The sequence below is a fragment of the Artemia sp. Qi Xiang Cuo genome, chromosome 17, assembly GCF_049724085.1.
Source record: "Artemia sp. Qi Xiang Cuo chromosome 17, ASM4972408v1, whole genome shotgun sequence".
Classification (NCBI taxonomy): Eukaryota; Metazoa; Arthropoda; class Branchiopoda; order Anostraca; family Artemiidae; genus Artemia; species Artemia sp. Qi Xiang Cuo.
In genome coordinates, this window is record NC_142810.1 from 60244260 (window position 1) to 60265714 (window position 21455).

The window sequence follows — 21455 nt, forward strand, 5'->3', positions numbered from 1 at the left end:
ATTAGGTCTATTAGGATGATAATCCCCTCAGAGCCTTCAGAGCAAGGGTTGCAAGTTATGCCCTGGGGGCATATAAGGTTTTTAATGATAGAATTGTCGTAAAAACTTCAAAAGGGGATCATTCAATTGAAAATTTAGAGGGCTAGTGCCCTTTTTAATAGTTGATAGTGATTGGAGGGTAACAAACCCCCCTCTCACGCCCACCATTCCCTCAAACACATCCAATCAAAATTTTCAGATAGCCATTTTGTTCAACGTAGTAGAAAGCTCTGGAAATTAGGTCTTTGAGGATGAACCCCCCCCTCTAGCCCTCAGGGCGAGGGCTGTAAGTTATCCCCTAAGGGCATATAAGGCTTTTATTGATAGCGTTGTCGTAGAAACTTCAAAAGGGCTCATTTGATTGGAAATTGAAAGGGCAAGTGTCCCTTTTAATAGTCGAAAGTGATTGGAAGGCTTGACATTTTTATAGTAAAGATCGATGTGGGTACAATGTATTTTTTTTGTTTTTGTTATTTAGACCAGGGCACTTCGAACCGAAGGAGTTGTCCTAGGAACTCCAAAAAGGGCTCATTCGATTGAAAATAGAAAGGGCTGATGCCCTTTTTAATAGTCGAAAGTGATTGGAGGGAAACTAATCCCCCTCCCACGCCCACCGTCCAAGTTGACTTGATGTTTAAAAACTAAATGTTGCCATAAGATTAAATCAAAATGCACTGTGTTAATGCTAATTCCCAATAAGGCATCTCAACAGTATCCCAAGAACGACTGAGGGTATTTTGTTCCAACTTTCGGAGCTGCTTCTGCTCTTAAAATTTAACCAAATCAAAATAGCGTAAGTGTATCCAAGCTATCAAAGAAATTAAACAGATTTTTTTTCGAATGGGAACAAGTTTTCCATTTCAGGTCAACTAGAGGAGGTATGAAACTAAATTAAACACTACTATTGGTGTCCAGATTTTTAAGAGGGTGTATGTTGTTAAAAATTGCTGAAAATTTTTCTCCAGCATACAAATAGCAGGCCAAACTATAAATCCTTAAAAAAACGAAAAGATTTGAAGTATTATTTTCTTTTTCTCTGAAAAGACTATGTCAATATAAAACGAACAGAAATTAATTAAAAAACTTTTTCACAAAATAAGTTTTTCAAAGAAAATTTAAGAACTCCATTTAACAAAAAATGAGCAAAAATAAAATCAAATAATCTACCAAGCGTGAAACTACTACAAATCAGCATCGATAAATCAATGAAACCCAAAACGAACAGAAATCAAACAGTTCGTGGTAACGAACTGCAAGTAAGGAGCGACCCGGCTCAATGGTAACCGAAACTCTAAAAAACGGAATTTTGGTACCAATAGATACATCAAAAGAATCATATTTTAATTCTGATTTCAAATATATAAGTTTCATCAAGTTTAATATTACCAATCAAAAGTTAAGTGCCCGATAAAATTTGGCAGAACGTAGAAAAAAGGGGGAAAGACATCACAAAAGTTATAGGATATCGACGACAATCACAAACAAAGATACACCGTAGTCTAAAGTCCCGCTGCAGAGATTGATAACTGTCATCAGCAACACGGGGGAATTTTGCATTATTGTCCAGAAAAAAGATTACAGGTGCGTGTTATTTGTTTTGTGTTTTTTTTTTTCCCCAGGGGTAATCGTATTGACCCAGTGGTCCTAGAATATCGTAGGAGGGCTCATTGGAACGGAAATTAACTCGGGAGAATCTTTCCGTAGAGGATGTTTCTTTGGGGTAAGGGAAACTTCTATGAGGGGGGCGGCGGATTTCCAAGCATCATTTAAAAAACGATGAGAAATTAAATTTTAAAAAAACAGTTTTTTCAACTGAAAGTAAGAAGCAACATTAGAACTTAAAATGAACATAAATTATTACGTATATGAGGGGGTTCTCCCCCAATTCAATACCTCGCTCTTTACGCTACAGTTTTTTTTAGCGCTTTCAAAAGAGCTATCTATTCTAATTAAACGGTATTTGTTATTAAGGGTTTTTTGAATTAAAAATTTTTTTAACTTTTAAAGTAAAGAACGTGTTATTGACTAAGGGGAGAATCCCATCATATATGTAATAACATATACGTAATAAAAAAAAAAAACAACAAAAAAAACAAGCGATACGGCTCAATAGTAAGCAAAACTTTTAAAAATGGAACTTTGATGTTAATAAATGTATCAAAAGAATGGACTTATAATGCTGATTCTAAATATATGAATTTTATTAAGTTTAGTATTACTCATCAAAGGCTACGAGCCTGAGAAAATTTACCTGATTTTTTAAAGAGGGGGAAACATCCCCTAAAAGTGAAAACATTTTAATGAAAATCACACCGTCAGATTCAGCGTATCAGACAACTCTATAACATATGTTTCAAGCTCATATCTGCAAAAATCTGCAACTGTGTATTTTTTGCCAGAAGAAAAATATACGAATATAGAAGTTCGTTACGTAAGTTAACTTGTAAACTACGTCAGAACCAAATTTAGAGACAGCCATTTAGCAAGAGAAAAGTAAATTTTTGATGAAAATTTTGTTTACTTATTCAATGCCGGCGAGCCAAAATAAAAGCTGCATTAACTGAAAAACGATCAGAAATTAAATAAAAAAAAACAAGTTTTTTAAACTGAAAGTAAGGAGCGACATTAAAACTTAAAACGAACAGAAATTATTCCGTACATGAAAGGGGTTGTGCCCTCCTCAACGCCTCGCTCTTTACGCTAAAGATTTTATTGTTTAAAAAAAAAGAGTTATGAGAAAGTCAAACTTTAGCGTGAAGAGCGAGGCGTTGAGGAGGGCACAGCCCCTTTCATATACGGAATAATTTCTGTTCGTTTTAAGTTTTAATGTCGCTCCTTACTTTCAGTTTAAAAAACTTGTTTTTTTTATTTAATTATAATAAATAACCGAGTCAAACTCAAAACGAGCAGAAATTAACATAAGTTGGGCTCAAAACCCCTATGCCTTCCGAAGGCCAGAACATAATTTGCACTTTACTGAAAAAAAAAATACAAATGAATGTGCATTGTCAGTTTAATATACATATACTAATATTTAGTAATCAAAATGTTAATATTATTTGATTTATTAAAGTTATAAAAGTAAAAACATTTAAATTTTTTTTAGTAAAGTGCAAATTATGTTCCGGCCTTGGGATGGCATAGGGGTTTTGAGCCCAACTTATGTTAATTTCTGTTCGTTTTTAGTCTGACTCGGTTATTTATTGTAATTTCTGTTCGCTTTGGGTTTCATTTAGGGTGAACTTGGGTAAGTCCGACACCAGGGTAACTCTGTCACCCCCGTCTTACCTGATTCAGTGAGGATAGAAATCTTTGGTTTTGTACTTCATTTTCTTCCTTTGGCCTGGTACTTGACAACAGTCTTTAGTATTGACACCATTTTTAACCCCTCTGGCGGTGACGAAATTTTGAAATTTCGAGGAGGGCATCTTTGCTAGCCACGAGGTGGGTAGTAATTTTTAACTGATAGTGCGGAAAACTAAAGAGAGGATGGAATGATTGTAAATAGCTGATGAGTTAATAGGATAGTTGAAGTATTTACTGTAATTTATTAGTATTTTATCCTCAAGCCAGTCAGGAGATACAAGGGGTGTTGGACTTACCCCAGAAAAACCCCCGTTCGGGGTAACTCCGGCATGTCGGACTTGCCCCGTACAGGGTAATTCCGACACGGGGGGCCGGACTTACCCCGTGTATACGATTGGCTAGTCTTTTGCAGTTCTAGCCTAGATCTCAGTGAATTGTATTTGTCAACTATTCCTTGATCCCAAGATCTTGACGAAAAGGAGCAATATCAACTGAAAAATGAAACTGGAAAAGAAGGATTATGCCAAAAATATACTTAACGTTATGAGAAAACCTTGAATAAATTCCTTTTTTGATTTTAATTTGATCGAAAATACTTTTTTCAGATTTGAGTGTCTTAATTTTTTGCATAAGATTTTGCTTTCATATTTTTCACTTTTTATGTAATTTTCTTGCATCTTCCAGTTATTATATTTTTTTCCAATAATAAAGGTTTCCAGACATGAAAATGATATATACAAGTCTTTTTTAGTTTAGTTTATTCACTGTCTTGACCCAAGTCGATAGTGTGATGGAGTTTTATCAACTGCTTTTTCCAAACCATCTGCTTTTTCAGACATATCTAATGTAAATTTGAAGGTCTAGAGGGGGAGGGCAGCTGCCCCCTCCCTACACCCATGAAAATCAATACTATCATTAACAGCTAAATCTGTCAAAGCTGAAAGTAATTAGACATTGAAGAATCGCATTGTGCCAAGTTAATATTAAACCTAGTATTGTCGGATTACTTTCCAATCAAACACTAGATAACATCGGATTTTTGGTTCTAACAGAAAAACAAATGCATGGTAGACACGTTTAGGGGAATATATTTGAGTGCGAAGGGGGTTGGGGTCGAAAACACCATAATACTGCCTGTGATTGATATGAATTTTTTCTAAACTTTGTCAATCAGTAACAATATAGCTGAATTCACGAGTACCCATAGGGAATAAACACAATTTCTGATGTTTTTCTCAGGATGCAAACGCCAACAATTTTCTCATGAGAGAAAATTTGTTGCTCCCCATCTTCAAGAGATTTCCCCTCCCCAACGAGGCCAGGTGATAAGTGGAAAATAAAAATTGGTTTTTTTAATGTGGTTTATAAAAAAAAAAGGTAAATTGTCTAACTGAGGCTATAAAATTGTTTTCTATAGGTTTTGGCTAATAAAAAACCTTGATGAGTATATCTTATAAAATTGTACATATATTTAAAAAAAAAAAACGTTAATTCTGGACAGCTTTTCCTGCTTCCAATTGTCCGTCCCTTTTTTCCAGAGAACAGATAGTCTATACGCGCTATAAGCTTGAATTTGTCAATATGGCTTTTACTTTATGATACACAAGCTACGGTTTACTATTGTTACTATAAACCTGCATTTTTTCCAGATGCCACGCAAGTACAACCGAAAAACCAACAAGGGGACAGGAGGACGATATACTGCTGAACAGCTTAAAAAAGCCAAAGATGAAGTTCTATCATGTCGAATGTCTTTAAAAAAAGCTGCGAAATTTTACAACATACCGAGGACAACACTAATGAATCAGACAAAGAAGCAAAGGACTTTCCGCGAATCGCCTGCTGTTACTCTCGGGAGAGCTCTGGACCTACCTCCTGATGTTGAGCAGAGTATGGCAAATACGCTGAAGGTCATGGAAAAGTAGGGCATGGGGCTTACCAAACAACAGTTCCTAGACGAAGTGCAAAAATATGTCAGCGTGAACAAAACCAGTACTTGTTACACAAACAACCGGCCAGGTGAGGACTGGTGGTTTGGGTTTAAGAAAAGAAACAACATCTCGCTTAAGAAACCTGAGCGTCTTGAAAACCTGAGGGCTGTGCAACAAGCAGATCCTTGTATCATTCTAGGATTTTATGACCTGCTACAAAAAACAGCAGACGAGCTTGACATCTTAGACAAACCAGAATGTTGGTTCAACTTGGACGAAAATTCGTTTCGTCGCGATCCTGGTAGCCTTAAAATCGCTGGCGCGAAAAGATCCCCAGCAACGCGGCGAACTGGTGGCAATGGGCGTGATAACACAACAGTGCTTGCATGTGTTAATGCATCAAGTGAGAAGCTGCCACCACTGGTAGTCTTCTTGGGAAAAAAACAGTTGGAGTTCATGGCTACTCATTCAGGACGATCCAGATGCATGTTATTCAGCTACTAAGAAAGGATAGATGACTGCAGACCTTTTCTATAACTGGTTTAAAGATGTTTTCCTGCCTCAGGTGAAAGAAAAAGCACATCTTATTCTTGATGGCCATGGCTCCCATTTATCCTTGGCTCTTGCGAAGCTCGCTTCAGAAAAGAACGTTACAATCCTCAAGTTGCCAGCCAACACATCCTATGTTTTGCAGCCCCTTGACAGGGTTATTTTCCAAGGGCTGAAATCATCCTATGAGCAGAAGCTCGTGAACTGGCAACGAGCACTCCCAGGTGACGTGACCAGGCCCTGTGAAAATTTTATGTCAGATCTGGGAGACTTACTTTACCCCTTCACTGATTCAAAAATCATTTCAAGCGACAGGAATTTACGATTCCGCTATTCCAGCGCGTATCAACCGCGACGTGGTCGACAACGCGAAGTTTGATCCAGCCAAGTTTAAACAATATGTTGAGAGTAAGAAATCGGAGACTCAGAATTTAACAAGAGTGACTACCAGGGTGAATACTGCAATTGAACAGATTACCATTTCGGTGTTGGTTAGTCCGAAGAAGAATCATACGCATGACAAATCCTTTGAAGAACTTCTCTTGGACTCAGTACGTTGCCCTTCTCTTGATGTCTCAGCATCTGGGACATCCAGTAGGCAGAGAGTTGCCCGGGAAGCTGAAGTAATCACATCTGCAGAGTCTTTGAGAGTGATTGAACAAAGAGAGAAAGAGAAAAAAGAAAAGCTAGAGAACAAAAAAGGGAAAGTACAAAAGAACACGCTCAAGCCAAAACTGAAAAAGAAAAAGAAAGATGATCTTTCCAGTGAAGACTCTGACGTTGATGTCTCATCGGGTTCCTCAACTGACGAAATGGATATCCGTGATACTGTTGGCAGTGAGCATGAAGAGGAGGAGGAAAAGAAGCTAAACATACAGCTAAATGAGTACTATGCTGTAGCATACGATACCAAACGAGATCAACAAGGCTGGTATATCGGAAGGGTGCTTGATTTTCCCGATGAAAATCTTGTTTTGTATAAAATATCTTTGCTGCCTGAGCCTAGCCAACTATTCATATGATTGGCCAAAAAAAGATGACATTGACAAAGTCAAAGAAAACTACATCTTTGCCAGACCATTGAGGCTCTCTGGACCTGGTCACTTCACTCTACCACCATTCCAAATTCGGCACATCATCAGCCTGTACAAGAAGCACATTAGTGCCTGCAAGTGATCAAAAGTTTGCTTTCTCGAATCTCTCTGATACTAATTGAAACTGCTTCTTTTTTTTTATCCTATTATTTGAAGTATGTCTTTACCTTTTTCATATTAACAATAAACAATTTGAAAAAATACATTTCTCAGAGACTTCTCCTATGTACGGGGTAAAACCAGCACTGTCGGAGTTACCCCATGGTAAGCAGAAAGCTGATGTTCCGCTGTGGCACATACAAACCCTTAACGAGAGTTTTTGGTTTGTATGGTTTTTCCGTACATAGAGGGACCCTCTATCATGTCTTAGTGTAAAATAATTTTTCTCTCTACATACATAAGATTTACCTGGGAGGTGCCGGATTTACCCCCAGACTCGGGGTAAGTTCGGCCTCCCTGAGATGGGTTACTTTGGTGTAGCAGCTCATGGAAACAACAAAACTTGGGGACTTTCTGGATTGTGCGGAATATTACTAGTATGATCAACAGCAACATCAAATAGTTTTTATTGTGGCAGAAACTCCAAAACAATCTTGGGACCAGATTAAGCTGAAAAAAACTCGATAAAGGGCCGGACTTACCCAAGTTCACCCTATTTATTGATGCTAATTTGTGGTAGTTTTACGCTTGGTAGATTATTTTATTTTTGCTCATATTTTGTTTAATGGAGTTCTTTACTTTTCTTTGAAAAACTTATTTTGTGGGAAAAGTTTTTTTAATTAATAATATTAAAACTGAATTACTTGCAGCTAAAGAGAGTAGGTTTAAGACATACAGTTGTTAATTAATGGCACAACTGGTCCTAAGTTTTTGGGCGTTATGAATTTTGTCTTATATATGTATATATAAGAAAAAATTACATTATATATATAAATATATATATATATATATATATATATATATATATATATATATACATATACATATATATATATATATATATATACAAAATTTTGTCTTATATATACATATTTAAGACAAAATTGTCACCTATGAAAGCATATAAATATATATATATATATATATATATATATACACAAAATTTTGTCTTATATATACATATTTAAGACAAAATTGTCACCTATGAAAGCATATAAATATATATATATATATATATATATATATATATATATATATATATATATATATATATAATTTTGTCTTCTATATACATATATAAGCTAAAAGTGTCACCTATGAAAGCAAAGGATAGTAAAAGTTGTATGAGAGAGAGATCTATCGAATATTTAAAACGAAAGGAAGCTACCATTTTAATGGTCAGCAGAAGAGATAAAGAACTTGTCTTTACTTTTTGCCCTTATGGGCAAAAGCATAAGGTAAAAAAGGGATGAAACAGCCGAGCTAGTTGAAACTAGTTGTCAAGTGCCATAAAGGACCCTCAGTTTTAAACAACGGTGAGAGCAGTAAAGATGTTCATAATAGAATGAATAAGGCTCAGGGTAATTTTATCAGTTATATAAATTTTTAAAGAATAGGAAGACAAGTCTGCGAACTAGAATTAGATTATTGGAAGCTACAGTGATGACAGTGATCAAATATGGTTCTGAAGCGTTGGCACTCCGAAAAACGGAGGAAGACTTGTTAGATGTTTTCCAGAGAAATTGCCTGAATATTGTTCTGGGTACTCGGTTGAATGACCATATTTCAAACAGTCAGCTGTACGAAAAGTATTGTTCAACCCCGCTTTCATGAGAGAAAGGTTAAGATGGCTAGGGCACGTTCTAGGGATGAAGGATGACAGATTGCCTGCCAAAGATTGGGTGAATATCTTAAGGATTTAAGAGAATAAGGATCTTCTTGGGAGGGTGTAAAGAGAGGCTTTGGATCGATTGGGGTTTAGGAGGAACGTGCGAAGCGTGGCTAAGGTGGCTTAGTGCTGCAGTGAGTTGTTAGTAGTAGTAGTTCTAAGTAGCTTGGCGAAACTTCTTTAATACATAAAGAAAATGACAAACACTAGTTTAACAGGCATTGCAAGAAGAAAGAAATTTGTCCAAGAGGGTGGTAAAAACAACTAACTGGTTAACAATACAATAACCAGTAATAATCTTACGAGTAATATATTTACAAAGGCTAGCCAGATCACTAGACATAAATACTATACTATTCGCTTCAACAGGGACAAACAGAACTTTATTAGAACCCAGGCTTTAAATCATTATATATATTAAGAATATTATAAATAACATTGAATATTTTAAGAATATTGCTACATCCAAATATTGAAAAAGACCTGGCTAGCAGGTAGTCACTGTTAGTAACATATACCGACTCACAAAATAATAAAAACAACCCCGTTAATTCGATCTCTGTAGTAGAAAAAAAAAAAATCTAAAAGTAGTATATTAAGACGCACTTTGTGTGTGTATTTTTTCTTCTCCTTGTATTTTTGGACATAGAGCCTTAAAGGGGTTATAAGATAAGATAACGTGTATTTCAAGGCAAAATGTGGCCATGTACACAAATAACATACAAGATTAACAAATTACAGCACTCGTCACAATAATAAAGAAAAAAATTAAAATAAAATAAAATAAAAACTACTCTCTTCTTTTTGCAAAATACTCATCAAGATATCTTCCCACTAGACAAATAAATTGTGACGACGTACTTTGCAAGGCATCAGAAAGCAACACTCCATCATTCCCAAATAAATTTTCCTTTACCCCCAAAAGACCTCGACAACGACTCAGACAATGCTCCAAATTCTCCTCCTCTTCTTGGCAAAGAGGGCAAGCAAACCTGCCGTCCGGGACACTTTTCCTCCTCTCAAAAACTTTCAATTTCGAACGAATGGGAAGGCAATTAGATTGTAGCTGCATCCAATATGTAAGGTATCTAGAGGTTAAATTTAACTTAAAAGTAAAATTCCTGACCGTATATTATCTGCACCTCTTTATAATACCTTAGAGTTTCCAAATTCTTAATCTCCTCCTCTTGATTCTGTATTGCCTGGTCCTACTACACCTGCTTAATTTCCTTGTCCAACTGTAATTGTTGACTAGTTGATCAATGGACCTTGTTTTAAGCGAAAGAAAAACCTGTTTTTTCCAGTGCTTCTTTAACCTTAAAAGGGCAAGATCTTTTCCTATATAGCTGAAGTAACTCATCATATGCAGCCTTCAGTAGCCCATCACTGGGTAACTGTACAGCCCTTAGCCAAAATTTTACCATTTGGACTGTCCTGTAACTTTTAAGAGACCACAGTCCAAGGTCTCCTTTAAGAAACTGGGTATGGGTCATTCTATGCAACCCGTACAATCTCTTAAAATAGCCTAGCTGAACGCTTTCTAACTGGGCAGCGTTCTCATGTCCCCAGATTTCTGCCCCATAATGGAGAATCGGCATAATCTTAGATAAAAAAAAACCTCTTATTCAAAGACAAATTCTTTATTCCACTAATTTTATTCCTGAAAAGTGAAAATGTTGCAGCTCTTCCCCTATTTAACACTTCTTTAATATGAGAACTCCATCCACCATTACTTTGGAAGATATAACCAAGATACTTTATTTTTTTCAACTACTTCTAATTGTTGTCCTCCAAATACAAATATATTATCCATTTTTTAATTCCTTTTACTGAAAACAACCACTTTAGTTTTCATAACGTTCAGCTGTAAATTTTTCATTTGTAAATATTCCTCAATTAAATCTAGTAATATCTGAAGCTCCCTTGCCGACTTAGCCAACAATGCAGTGTCATCCGCAAATAATAACACCGAAAAATTAATTTTTCCAAGACACAGCTTTGGAGCTAATTTTTTTTCCAGAAACTCCACCATATCATTCAAAAACAAACCGAACAGTCTCGGGGACATGGCGCTGCCCTGCTTCACTCCTTTCTTAAGGTCAAATAGCCTGGAAAATCCCGAACCTGCAACCCTGACCATAGACTTAGTCCCAGAATACATAACAACAAATAAACGAATGAAACTTAAAGGTAGACCTACATCTCTTAAACACTTTTCAAGGAGAGCTCTATCTACAGTGTCGAATGCCTTTCTTAAGTCTAGAAACGCAACATACAGCTTATTTCTACCTGATCCATACTTCTCTATCAGAGCACTGTACACAAATGCTCTATCTGACGTACTATAACTTTTCCTGAAACCCCCTGCTCCTCTTTAATTACCCCATAACCCTCCAACCATTCATTCAACCGATTGTCCAAAATCTTTTCTAAAATTTTACTAAGTGCATGCGCTAATGCTATCAACCTATAGCTATCATGATCACTAGGACTACCTTTCTTAAATAGAGGTACCATAATCGATACTTTCCATAGGGAAGGCCATACAACCACTACTTATAATTCTATTACGAATATTCACTAAAACTAGCAAAAACACCCAGAAACCTCTTTAACAAAACTGCTGGTATACCATCCATTCCTGGCCCTGATCCTCCCTTCATCTTCTTAACTACTTTCTTAACTTCTTCTGAGGTTACATTCTTCACTAACTCATAATCTTTTTCTTTCATCGGAAACTACGGAGCAACACTTGATTCATCACTATCAAGGCTACTAGAATCTTCATCTATACTCTCAAGAAAACTAGGCCAAGTATCAGCTTCAGGGATTTGTAATTGGCCTTTTCCTTGTCCATTCTCCTGCCTTCTTCCTGACCAAAATTGCTTTGTATCCCCCACCATTAAAGTCTTCTCTTCCCCTTTCTGTTCCTCTCTAATTTTCTCCCATTTTTTCCTCCGTTTAAGCCTATTCTATTCCCTTCTTCTTTCCTTAAACCGTAAAAACAAACTCTGCCTTTCTTCCTCTACAAAGCAAGCATTTACCAAATCTAATAACTCCTCCAACTCTTTTTTAAAAGAACTACATTCATCATCAATATGATGCTATATGATACTGAATGTACTTTTTAGTTTATTGCAGAGTATGGGTGATTTATAGGAGTGGAAAGTGGCGCTAGTTTCTTAAAAAAAAATTATCAGCGCCATCTACATCTGGCAACGCTTGGCATTTTTTCAAGCTTCGTTATTGCTTTTCTGTCAGGAACTGAGATCAGACACTTATTAGGATAAAAGGACAAAGATCCTCCTGAGCCATTGCTGGCGTATATGGCGTCGAGTCGATGTTTCAGTTGCTGGGTCTTTTTTACAAGGACAAGTAGCAAGCTTGTTGCCCAATTTTGCTGCAGCAGGGATCGAACCCCGGACCCCTTATTGCCAAACAGAGCATCAATCCACTGTGCTACAACAGGGTAAAAGGGGGTTCTGACCTCCAACTCAAACTCCCTCTCCAGCTCCAATTCCTCCTCGAGAAATTGGGCCAAAGAACACAAAGATTTTAATGGACAAGTTTAAGAATGTCGTTGATAAAGATGTTACCACAAGGTGATTTGAACTCCTATTCTTTGAATTCGAGTATGTTATTAGGATAATTTGAACATCAATAAGTGAAGAAGGAGTCGTAGCCACTCTTTGCAGTTAGTTCTGTAAGAGCGCATTGCTGGCGCATAGGGCGTCGAGTCGACGTTTCAGTTGCTGGGTCTTTTTTACAAGGACAAGTAGCAAGCTTGTTGCCCAATTTTGCTGCAGCAGGGATCGAACCCCGGGCCCCTTATTGCCAACCAGAGCATCAACCCACTGTGCTACAACAGGGTAAAAAGGGGGTTCTGACCTCCAACTCAAACTCCCTCTCCAGCTCCAATTCCTCCTCGAGAAATTGGGCCAAAGAACACAAAGATTTTAATGGACAAGTTTAAGAATGTCGTTGATAAAGATGTTACCACAAGGTGAGTTGAACTCCTATTCTTTGAATTCGAGTATGTTATTAGGATAATTTGAACATCAATAAGTGAAGAAGGAGTCGTAGCCACTCTTTGCAGTTAGTTCTGTAAGAGTGCATTGCTGGCGTATAGGGCGTCGAACCGACGTTTCAGTTGCTGGTTCTTTTTACAAGGACAAGTAGCAAGCTTGTTGCCCAATTTTGCTGCAGCAGGGATCGAACCCCGGGCCCCTTATTGCCAACCAGAGCATCAACCCACTGTGCTACAACAGGGTAAAAAGGGGGTTCTGACCTCCAACTCAAACTCCCTCTCCAGCTCCAATTCCTCCTCGAGAAATTGGGCCAAAGAACACAAAGATTTTAATGGACAAGTTTAAGAATGTCGTTGATAAAGATGTTACCACAAGGTGATTTGAACTCCTATTCTTTGAATTCGAGTATGTTATTAGGATAATTTGAACATCAATAAGTGAAGAAGGAGTCGTAGCCACTCTTTGCAGTTAGTTCTGTATGAGTGCATTGCTGGCGCATAGGGCGTCGAGTCGATGTTTCAGTTGCTGGGTCTTTTTTACAAGGACAAGTAGCAAGCTTGTTGCCCAATTTTGCTGCAGCAGGGATCGAACCCCGGGCCCCTTATTGCCAAACAGAGCATCAACCCACTGTTCTACAACAGGGTAAAAAGGGGGTTCTGACCTCCAACTCAAACTCCCTCTCCAGCTCCAATTCCTCCTCGAGAAATTGGGCCAAAGAACACAAAGATTTTAATGGACAAGTTTAAGAATGTCGTTGATAAAGATGTTACCACAAGGTGATTTGAACTCCTATTCTTTGAATTCGAGTATGTTATTAGGATAATTTGAACATCAATAAGTGAAGAAGGAGTCGTAGCCACTCTTTGCAGTTAGTTCTGTAAGAGTGCATTGTTGGCGCACAGGGCATCGAATCGACGTTTCAGTTGCTGGGTCTTTTTTACAGCGATAGGTAGCAAGCTTGTCACCCAAACTTGCTGCGGCAGGGATCAAACCCTGGGTCCCTTATTGCCAAGCACAGCATCAATCCACTGAGCTACAACAGGGTAAAAAGGGGGTTCTGACCTCCAACTCAAACTCCCTCTCCAGCTCCAATTCCTCCTCGAGAAATTGGGCCAAAGAACACAAAGATTTTAATGGACAAGTTTAAGAATGTCGTTGATAAAGATGTTACCACAAGCTGATTTGAACTCCTATTCTTTGAATTCGATTATGTTATTAGGATAATTTGAACATCAATAAGTGAAGAAGGAGTCGTAGCCACTCTTTGCAGTTAGTTCTGTAAGAGTGCATTGCTGGCGCATAGGGCGTCGAGTCGACGTTTCAGTTGCTGGGTCTTTTACAGGGACAAGTAGCAAGCTTATGGCTCAACCTTGCTGCAGCGGAGATCAAACCAGGGTGCTCCGTATTGGCTAGCAGGTCAACAATCCACTGTGCTACAACAGGTTCAGACACTTATTACAATACTAATTTCAAAAATTACACTAATTAAATGAATTATTCTTAATATTACGCTGATAACAATGCTGAGTGTCACCAAACGCTAGATGGCGTTTTTTATCAGTCAACATTAGCGTCAATTCACTCTATTTTAAGTTACCCATACTCTTTGGTTTAGTGTTTATGACTAAATCAATATCTAAAGATAAAGACGTTCGGCGTTTTCAGGGAACAGTTATTGGACGGTTTTGGTACCCTGAATAGTCAGAATTAATAATTAAATATTAACTATAACACCCAACAGAGTGCAAAAATACTTATAGATTTTTACATCAAATTTATAAATTGATCTTTTATCAAAGTATTAAATAGAAAGTTTTTGGTTCATATTTCTTCTTTTTCTTAAAGTAAAAACTTTGGTAATAAGCTGTCTTTCTTCGCCTAAATTTCATATTTTTTTTTTTTAATGAGAAAAAATTTCATTAAGCATACGTACTATAATATCATTGGTAGTGAAATATATATTGCTCCCAAAATAAGGAATATCGATACCTTTTCACTTCCGGGGTCTTTTTTAGCCACTTGAGATCTCTGCTGGGCACCTCTTGGCGGTGACGCTGATGCTGAAGACGCAGCTGCAGATGCAACAGTTTCTCGATCTCGTCCCTAAAAATAAAAACATAAAAAATCTTTAAGTGAAATTATATTTTAAAAATATTTTGATTGAAAAGCAAAAGTTTTTTAACCCCATTAATTTCCTTTAGAATGAACCATTGAACAACTCTCTACGATATTCCAGTGCCAAGATATCTGTGGAAGCAAAAAAAAAAAAAAAAAAAAAAAAAAAAAAAAAAAAAAAAAAAAAAAAGAAAAGCTGCCAGAGCCAATACAGTAATGCAAAGCAGTTTCTTGACTGCTTACTTTGAGGATTGACGATGCTATTGATACTATACCCAGCTCAAGCAGCCTCTATTTTTTTCGTTTTAATTTAGTCTGTAGCTCTTCCCTTCTCACTTAATCTCGCATCAGTTCCAAATGATTGAAAACTGTTTAATTGTTTTTATATATTATTTGATACAACTTATATTAAAGGTTATAACTAATTAAGATATCCATCACTGGGACAAGTCCAAACTGACTATTTCTCAGCTCCTTAAAATGCTCATACATTGTACTCCCAATCTACTGTCCAGCTGAATCTATTAAATCATTATTATATCAAAGGGTTGGACAAGGCTAGTTAATAGACACTTACTTGGGGTTTACCCCCCCCCCCCCTCTTATAATTTCTAAGAGTTCCACTATTAGTTTTATAATCTCATATATTTTCTATAGGATTTTCGTGCTTTTGTTCTATTATTTATACCCCCTTCCCCAAGATATGTCTCTGTGTATTTGCCTAATTAATCTAATAGTCTAGTGTGACTGTATTAGGTAGTAGACATTTTTGTGACATTATTGGGGTACAAATGTGACATTATCGTCAGTCATTTCGAGCGTTCCCGTGTTTTTTAAGATTTCTTTGCCCCCCCCCCCAAATAACTCCCCAAATAAAACTTCTGGATATGGCCCTGGGGATTATATACCTGTTTCTACCTCCACCCTCCCCTTGTCTCTCCCTTAGAACTAATTGTGTATTTATCTGAAGGCTCAATGAGAGTTGGGATGTTTTGGCATTAAAATGCACCTTCTGAGACATAAAAAAAAACAAAGAAATAACCAAAAACTTAAAAGATGAATAAAATTCAATAAAAGCCAAAAATTATAAGAATTAAAACCAAAGACCTAACAACCATAAAAGCGAGTTATTCGCCAATATCCGCGATTTGCACAAAATACAAAAAAATATGAACTGCCATCGACGGATACTAGTGGATACTAGTGCTTGTGGGGGTAAACCCGGGATACTTGGAGCTTGCTGCTGAATGGAAATTAAAAGCATTAGAGAATGAAAAGTCAACAAATTCGAACATAAAAATTCGAATATTTAAAAAAAGCAGAGATCAGTATGTCAGAAAGGGAAGGAGACGAATTAGAGTAAACAGAAAACAGAAAAAGGCGAGAGTAAAGGCAGCACTGTGACATACTAAACAGCGAAGTTTCCCACGTCACTTCATCCTTTTATTTGGGGCCACAGCGTATAGCCTGGAGCGTCATAGGAACTTAGATGATGGTTTATTAATTTTTTTAGGGCATATTCAAACGGTAACTGCCCTCTCCAGATCAAAGTTTACCCCCCACCCCGACCTAAGTTTGTTCCCCCACCCCCTGAAATTTAGCTTCTGCAAAAAATCTTGTCAAAATTAAGATAGGCCTGCATAATTCAAGTATCCAGAGAAACAGGTCAGTTTTCTATAGCATATGTTTGCCTTTATGGTGCTATACGGCCATTTTTCAGTTTTCACTGTCATTTTCACTTGATTTGGGTAAATTGGCTCCAACTTTGCCCCCCCCCCCCAGGATTTTGGCGAAATTACACCACTGTCGATAAGGGTTCAATGTATTACTATTTGTTCATTTATTTTTTTCCCAAGGGGTTCTTCATGTGGAAGGGGTGGTCGAACAAAATAACAAATCTTTGAGAATTATGTCCATTGCTTTGTTTTAAAATATTACACCGTTTTATTATATTTTCAATTGTTTAACGCTGCTAGAATGAATGCATTATAAATTGATTTCTGGCTCGTAAAAGCGTAACAAAAAGGTATATAAACAACTTTTGATGTGCTTTTTCTAAGTTTTTGTAATAATCTATAAAAGAAAAAGTATAGAATTATAAAATAATATCATAAACATTTTTCCAAAAAGTGAGTAAATTATATGTTTGATTATTATCAATGCATTCATTGTGTTTCAGCAGGCGTTTTGAAAAAAAAATCTTCAGATAAATATAGAATTAGCTCTAAGGGAGAGACGATGGGAGGGTGGAGGTAGAAATTGATATATGATCTTCAGGGCAGTATCCAGGACTTTTGTTTGGGGGGGGGGAGGGGCTTCGGGACAGGCAGGGTCACCTGAATCAGAGTCTAACTTTAAAGGAGCTAGATTTGTAAGCAAATCCTTCTGAAGGCATTCTTGCCTTCAACTGATTGCGGTCTTGCAATCAACGACTGAGAAAGTGACTGAATATTCCGCTCTTATGATCCAGTGCTTAGTTAATCAAAGTCATCAAGTGTTACAAACCTCTTTTATAATTGAATTCGGTACTTTTATAAATAAATAAAAATAATATGTATATGATATGACGAATGTGGCCATTTAAATATGCAAGGCTGTTAGGGTAATATTTCTTAGGGTTAAAGATAGGAAAGAAATAACCAATATGATTTTACAACCCAAATATTGGAAAAATTGATTATTTTTTTTATGATGTATATTTTTTTAATGGATGTCCAAAATGAGGCACTGTCCAATTGCTGAGGTATAACCCTAGGCACAAGATTACCAAAGGGATAAACTAGACAGCTAGTTAGATTAATGAAACTCTAAAAGAAGGGACATTACCTTTTTAGGCCCAGGAAAATCAGTATCATAAAACAATTTCATGAAAAGCTGGAAGAGATGCTTCAAAAGAAATGCTCAGCTGGTCTTGTAGCTACAGGGCAGCTTTAAAACACTAATTTTACCCCGTGTTTCCTAGGGAGTGTCTTATTTTACCTTATTTTACCAATTTTACTTACTGAGTTTTTATTTTACGGTAATTTTACAAAACTAGCATAGATAGCCTAGGACTGAGACTATGAACTTGCAATGGTTTTCAAACTGCATGACTGAAGGCATAAAGGATGCCCGTATGACCTCTCTTCCCTCCTTACTCCCAAACCCGTCATTTTAGTGATAAGCGCTTGCATCTTGTTGAAGCGAAGCCAAGCAAGAATTATAATATTGTATTACTACTGGGTTCATAACACCTATATCACGACCCCCTAATCACCTACGTTTTGCAGAGCAGCCAGCAGGTTGTACCTCAACAGGAATAACCTAAAGGGTTTTTAATGTGAGTGAAACCCGAACCTAATTAATCGAATAACTCCTGCAATACTCACATCCCCTGCTATCACCTTTTAGAGTAGAAAACGCAGGCACGTTCGACTGTTAGAACTGAAATCACATAGGGAATTTTGATTTGTGAACTAAGTGGGGGGGGGGGGAGGCGAGTAGTCTCTACAGCCCGCCAATTTTTTTTTTTTTATTTGTTAAAGGCTTAGGTCAGTTTCACTTTACTGAGAACTAAAGAGAATGCTTCAAGATTCACAAATTGACGTTTAAAAACTTTTTTTTAGATATTAATTTTCTATGAATTTCAATTAGGATGAAAGTTCAAGGAAATATTTTAATGAAAAAGTGTATTCAAAATTGTCACAGCAAAATGACATAACTTGACTAGTGTTCGAATATTATTTTTTTATTTGAAAGTAAAGACAATCTATTGCTTAACAACACTTTTAAAACGCCAATTGGTAGCTTTTGAAGCAATCTGGTAAGTTTCTAGCAAAACATATAGCCCTTAACTCAATTAGGATGAAAGTTCAAGGAAATATTTTAATGAAAAAGTGTATTCAAAATTGTCACAGCAAAATGACATAACTTGACTAGTGTTCGAATATTATTTTTTTATTTGAAAGTAAAGACAATCTATTGCTTAACAACACTTTTAAAACGCCAATTGGTAGCTTTTGAAGCAATCTGGTAAGTTTCTAGCAAAACATATAGCCCTTAACTCTATGGCCCTTAGAGGATGTGAGGATTGCGATCATATTTCTCTTCTTTTCAAGTCTAGCTTATAAAGATTAATTTAATCTGGCTTAAAAAGATTAAATTTAATTTACTATTTATTTATTTACAGAAATAATTACATTAATAGAAATGAACGACTTCTAAACTAAAAGATTAGACCAACAATTAATTTATTCATATACTTACAATTTATTCATATACAATTAATTTATTCATATATATATATATATATATATATATATATATATATATATATATATATATATATATATATATATATTATTTATTTATATAATTAATTTAAATATCCAATTATTTAAAAAAATAATTACATTAATAGAAATGGCCAACTGGTAAACAAAAAGATCAGACCAATGAAAATAGAAAATAATGATCAAGTCTATAGATAACTAGTGAAAGTGTAAAGAAAGCAAAATCAACAGAAGATGGCCAACTGCCAAAACTCCCTTTGATGAACTTTCAAGTCTCAAAGCAGGATAATAATAATAAATATAAAAAAAATAGAGAAAACCTTAAGTAAGATAGTGATACTGAAAATTGAATTTTGACTGTAATTTTTGTTTGTTTTGGGTTTCATCTAGTTTTTGTTAGTAATTTCTAGACGCCTGAAGTTTGAAGTATAATAGATTATAATAATATATAATTTAATATTATACAATACTTAATAATATATATTTACAGTAACACTTAATTTCTGTTCGTCTATGTTAATGTGGCTTTTCACTTTTCTTTTAATAACTTCTTTTTCGGAAAGTGTTTAAAACAAATTAATCCATTAAAAGTTACTGTCAATTATTGAAATTCCTTAAAAAAATTTTCTCTAAAAGCCTTTACATCTCTGCATTTCTGAATTAATTTACGTTTTTTCCTATGTAATATTTATATTCTTGACTAGCAAAAGTGTCCTTTAATTACTTATTTTCCTTTTCTAATCATGTCATGGATCTATGTGTGCATGTGAGGGCCGTTACATTATTTGAATTAATTTCAATAAATTAATAGAATATGAAACTAACTTAGCTTAAGTAGTGGTATTACTTATTTACATAATTGAAAAGAAGAATTAATCATTACTCCATGAAAATACCATAATTGAAAGCAAGAAATTAATTCAGAAATGTAAAACATTTGACGTTTTTATAGCTACACTAATTATTCGTTTATGCTTCTTTTGTTTGCCACTCAAAAGTGTGGATGAAATATAAAATAATGCAGAGTAAATCAACAGAAAGTACCCTTCAGACAAATTATTAATATTAACAAGATAACTAATTCAGAGGTAACAAAAAACAATACTAACCTGAACCGGAGGTCTGGCTTGTGGGGGTAAACCTGGGATACTTGGAGCTTGCTGCTGAAATGAAGTGAAAAAAAAACACAAATTAGATCATAAAATTTCGAATACAAAAAAAAAAAAAAAAAAAAAAAAAAAAAAAAAAAAAAAAAAAAAACGCCAGATCAAGGAACACCCAAATATTCGCAATATTTATAAATAATTCACCACTCAGTTTTATAAAGCAGCCCCATTGCTGGCATAGGTTTTATTTCTCTCTCGTGACCAGCGATCTGTAGGTCAGAAAAAGAAGAAAGTCAAGGCTGCACTGTTCACTTACTAAACCGCCAAGTTTCCCTCGTCACTTTATCTTTTTATTGGGGTCCACTTCGTTCAGCCTGGAGGGTCCTAGGAACTTAGATGATGGTTCATTAAATTATGTTTTTTAGGGCATATTCAAACGGATACAAAGTTGTCAGAGGGCAGCCAGCCCTTCCAAATTTTTATACCCTCCATGGCACCTTTGTAGCCTCCCTCCATCACATCATCCTCATTGCATTAGATCAAACTTCCAAGATAGCAAGTTCCCTCACAATGGTGCCTCGGGGGTTGGAGAGCATCAAAACAAAAGCAAGAAGCAAGGACCAAAATTATTTAAATGCATTGTTGACAATTACAAATTAGCAGAAACGATGAGCGGTTGTACCTTGTTAAAATAAGATTCACGGGATGAATTTTAAACTGAATGATAGGCATAAATCGGGCCTATGATTCCCCCATACTCTCAACCGCCAAATTTGCAGCGGATAGACATGTTATAACTTGCTTAAACAGGAATCACGCAACAAATTTTAATTCGAGAGCCAAAATGGGAAGAGGCTATGCGCCTTCTTTCAAGGCTGTACCCATAGGAGGGAGGGGGGGGGGGAAAGATTGTCTGACTCGTTAAAACGTAACAAAAATGGATATAAACAAATTTTGTATGCGTTTGAGGTTTTTTTGTGTACCCCCCCCCCCCCCCCGATTTTTTCTGTTTGAGTAAAACCCCCTCCAAAAAATATCCTGGGTACGGCCTTGCCTCCTTGGGTCCAAAAGGTCTAGATCTAAAAAATATAATGTTGTCATGGATACTTTCACCTATGATTCTTCCGATAAATGTGTTCAGCGCCTGGAATGGAAAGATGAAAGACAAAACAGTCAGATAAGTCCTGA

At 36.1% G+C, this 21455-nt stretch overlaps 1 protein-coding gene across 8 annotated transcripts in view; it reads right to left on the reverse strand.

Annotated features, from left to right (window-relative positions):
- LOC148942426 (protein argonaute-2-like) overlaps nucleotides 1–21455 on the reverse strand; it is a 122691-nt gene that overhangs the window by 71695 nt on the left and 29541 nt on the right. For 4 of the 8 annotated variants that reach the window (XM_089103509.1, XM_089103507.1, XM_089103505.1 and 1 more), the window contains 2 exons: nucleotides 20271–20321; nucleotides 14765–14878 (listed from right to left, as the gene is read on the reverse strand). In XM_089103509.1, the coding sequence (XP_088959635.1) occupies nucleotides 14765–14878; nucleotides 20271–20321 (165 nt within the window). Of the gene's footprint in view, nucleotides 1–14764; nucleotides 14879–20270; nucleotides 20325–21455 lie in introns of all 8 variants that reach the window. The other 4 variants (XM_089103508.1, XM_089103506.1, XM_089103504.1 and 1 more) reach the window with 1 other exon arrangement.